Source organism: Anneissia japonica, unplaced genomic scaffold (assembly GCF_011630105.1).
Source record: "Anneissia japonica isolate Jap-2015-1 unplaced genomic scaffold, ASM1163010v1 scaffold195_len58608_cov107, whole genome shotgun sequence".
Lineage (NCBI taxonomy): Eukaryota > Metazoa > Echinodermata > Crinoidea > Comatulida > Comatulidae > Anneissia > Anneissia japonica.
Window position 1 is genome coordinate 12560 of NW_022726800.1, and position 3786 is coordinate 16345.

The following is a 3786-nucleotide window of genomic DNA, read 5'->3' on the forward strand; positions in this document are numbered from 1 at the left end:
GGTGAGAACCCTGACTTGTTGATATTCTAAAACTATTGGGGAGAGTAGGCTTACTAGGCAAGCTAGTAAAATCTAAGAGCCTCCACCAATGGATTATGAACAACAAGCTAAAACTTTAACATAAAATAAAATAACATTGGAGGATAAATTACAATTATGCAATTTTCTACATTAGACAATAGGAGAAGTTTAATGTAATAATAATAATAATAATAATAATAATTTGGATTTGTAAAGCGCAAAATACATAGGTCTCTATGCGCTAGAAATTTGCAAATTAAAATAAACTAAAGAGATGAGCCTTGAGACGATTTTTAAATATCTCAACAGAAGGAGACTCACGAACAAAAATAGGCAAGCTATTCTACACCTTGGGAGCAGCAACGGAAAATGCTCTTTCACCATACGTTCTTGTACGACATGAAGGGATGAATAATGTAGATGAACTAGATGTAGATCTTAAAGCTCTAGAACAAGTGGTGGAGCGAAGTTTAATCAGGTTGGATATGTATGAGGGTGATTTATTATTTAATGATTTATATGTGAAAAGCAACAATTTAAATGAGATGCGTTGCTTAACAGGTAACCAGTGCAGGCGACGAAGAGTAGGTGTTATATGCTCAAATCTAGAAACTCCTGACACAAGATGTGCAGCCATATTCAAAAGAAGTTGCAGCTTCCTTATATGCCTTTGAGGAAGACCATAAAGTATAGCATTGCAATAGTCCAACCGAGATGTAATTAAGGCATGGACAATCTTGATAGCTGCATCATCAGTTAAGAATCTTCTAATGGTTTTGATGTTGCGTATATGATAAGATACTGCTTTACTTAATGTGCCTATCCATTGTCATTGAGGAATCAAATATCACCCCAATATTACGAACCTCATTAGATGGAATAACTGAGGTATTTCCAATGTTGATGTTTTGAATGATAGGCACATTTCTAAGATACTTCGGGTAAATAAACAGTATCTCCGTTTTATCAGGATTGAAAGAGAGCATATTTTTCGCTAACCAGACTTGGACATCTCTGATGCAAGCTTCAATAGTTAGCTTAGCCTCGTCATATCTTCCTGCACTTGGTTTGAAACTAATATAAAGCTGTGTGTCATCAGCGTAGGCATGATATTCAAGACAATGTTGTTGAATTATGTTACCTAAAGGAGAAATATATATAAGGAACAGAATGGGACCAAGAATGGGACCTTGAGGGATTCCGCATGTAAGATCAATATAGCCCGAGGTAGTGTTCCTTATGTGAACCAATTGTTTCCTTGATCTTAGATATGACTCAAACCATATAAACACTGTATCACAAATTCCTAGGGATGCAAGCCTCTGGAGAAGAATGGAATGGTCAATAGTATCGAACGCTGCAGACAGGTCGAGAAATATTGACAAGACACAGTTGCCTTTATCGAGTGCGAGCATGATGTCATTGTGCACTTTCAGGATTGCGGACTCCGTGCTATAATGCTTCCTATATGCGGATTGAAGAGGATCGAATAAACTATTGTCCTCGAGATAGTTAACTACATCAGAAGAAACGCATTTTTCAATAAGTTAAGAAAGAAATGCAATGTTCGCCACAGGACGAAAATTACCTGTAGACATGATATTTGGATCTAAGGACGGTTTTTTCAAAAGTGGTCTGACCACACCTATCTTTAAATCGTCCGGAAAGATTCCAGACGATAAAGATGCGTTGATTATCTCAGTGTAAATGGGAGTCATGATTTCATGAAAAGAAGTAAGAATATTAGTAGGGAAAGGGTCCAAGATGCAAGTTTTTCTTGGCATCCTTTGAATCATCTCACTGATATTCTCGTTACACACAACCGTGAATTTACTAAGTTCATATTTAATAATGTTTAATATTCATGTTGAGAAACAACAATTTGAAGTGAAGTAGCCAGGGAGGACGGTGAATGCAGAAGTGGTTGTCTTAAATTCTGAACTTTCTCACAGAAAAAGGTATTAAAATCCTGTGCAAGTTCCTTATCACTTACTGCAGATGGAAGTTCCTCATCATCACATCTACCAAGAAGCTTATTGGTCAACTTGAAGAGACGCCTCTGGTCTGAGCCACACTCTTTAATTTGAGTGTGGATGTAAGATGTCCTAGCTGCGTCTAATATATCATAATATACTGAGCACTGCTGTTTATAATTCATGTGGTCTGCATTTTTACCAGACTTGAGCCACATACGTTCAAGTCTGCGTCTCCTCCTTTTTGCATCTCTGCAATCATCAGTGTACCACTGAGATTTAGACCTGATTGTAATAGTCTTCTTTTTCTCTGGAGCTAACTTGTCTCTTAACATACGAAGACGAAGGTTGTAATTGCATACCACAGAATTGACATTGGCAGCAGTAGACCCATTGTTAAAGAATGTACTGAATGCAGATAATAACGAGGTCTTAAGAACATCCAATTTGATGTCCTTGAAGCTACGAAAAATTATTTCCTTTTTTAAGACGGATGATTTGGAAACATCAACATCAACCTGTAAGACGAAATGATCCGACAAATTATTTTGATGTACAGACGTACTGAGAATGACACTGGGATTATTTGTCACAATAAGATCCAGAATGTGACCAAGTCTGTGTGTGGGACTATTAATGAGTTGGACAAAATTAGTGGAGTCTAGAATATCCAAAAAATGAATAGTTTGAGGATTATCAGATTTGTCAATATGGAGATTGAAATCACCTGTTATAAGAAGGTTATCTATTAATGAATACTGTTCAAGGAGTGTACTAAACTCATCAAAAAACTGTGATGTGGTACTGATTCCACTGCTTGTAGGGGGCCTATATATGGTAATGATACAAAACGATTTAAAAGGACATCTTATCACGGTCTCACAGGCCTCAAATGAAATAAAGCCACCAATTTTACTACTTCTCATTGGTAACCTTGATAAGATTCCAACACCACCGCCACGCCTACCCTCACGCGGAAAACTATTAAAAGTATAACCTTCAGGTTTACATAATGCAATAACAGAATCGTCGTCTAGATGTAGCCATGTTTCTGTTATTGAAACAATGTCAAGAGCCTGATCAGTAACATAATCAGAAAACTGTGTACATTTATTACGTATGGACCGAGCGTTCCAAACAGCAAGCTTAAGTTTGTTATCATGCTCCGAAGATGCTTCAATGGTGGCGTTATTGCTGATCATAGATGAAGAAAGGATTGTAGAATGTTTACCTTCTCTGGTTCTCTGATATACATGTAGCTATGTATATCAGCAGAATATGTTCCAACTAATAATGCACATTTGTCAATTGTAATTTTCAAAACTGTTACATGCATGCAAAAGTCCCCGCCACCTCCCAGCAGTGCTTGATGGAAGCATTGCGCATGCGTATCACTACGCAGCATGGAAAAAGGAGACAGATTGGCAGATTGATAATAGAAAAAGAAAATAATTGATTGATTGAATAATAACTGATTGATAAAATTTAATCATTCAATATCAAAACAGAAGGCCTAAATAAGAAAATGAATGCATTACTAGTAGAAACAGGTTTCCTTGCTCACGTACTGGCACATTTTTGGCTCAACAGACTACTCACACGCACCGCCACCTCGGTCCTCAGCATTGTAAGGTTGGAGGTTCAGTTTTTTTATGTAACCATGATGGTAGACCTAAAGAACCGGTAGGTGATTCTGTTATTATCAAAACAGACAGTGTTGACTGAATGCCGGGCCCGTTTTGACAGCGCTATGCTAGGCCTACACACCCTGATCGTAGCAACCCCAACACGA

At 37.5% G+C, this 3786-nt stretch overlaps 1 protein-coding gene across 1 annotated transcript; it reads right to left on the reverse strand.

The window, feature by feature from the left end:
- Nucleotides 1–1876: 1876 nt before the first annotated feature.
- LOC117113348 lies at nt 1877–3196 on the reverse strand. Its single transcript, XM_033256658.1, has one exon. The coding sequence runs from the start codon at nt 3194–3196 to the stop codon at nt 1877–1879; it is 1320 nt and encodes a 439-aa protein (XP_033112549.1).
- Nucleotides 3197–3786: the final 590 nt, after the last annotated feature.

Excerpts from the sequence above, each read along its gene's own strand:
- LOC117113348 (XM_033256658.1), bottom strand. The coding sequence starts at position 3,196 with ATGATCAGCAATAACGCCACCATTGAAGCATCTTCGGAGCATGATAAC.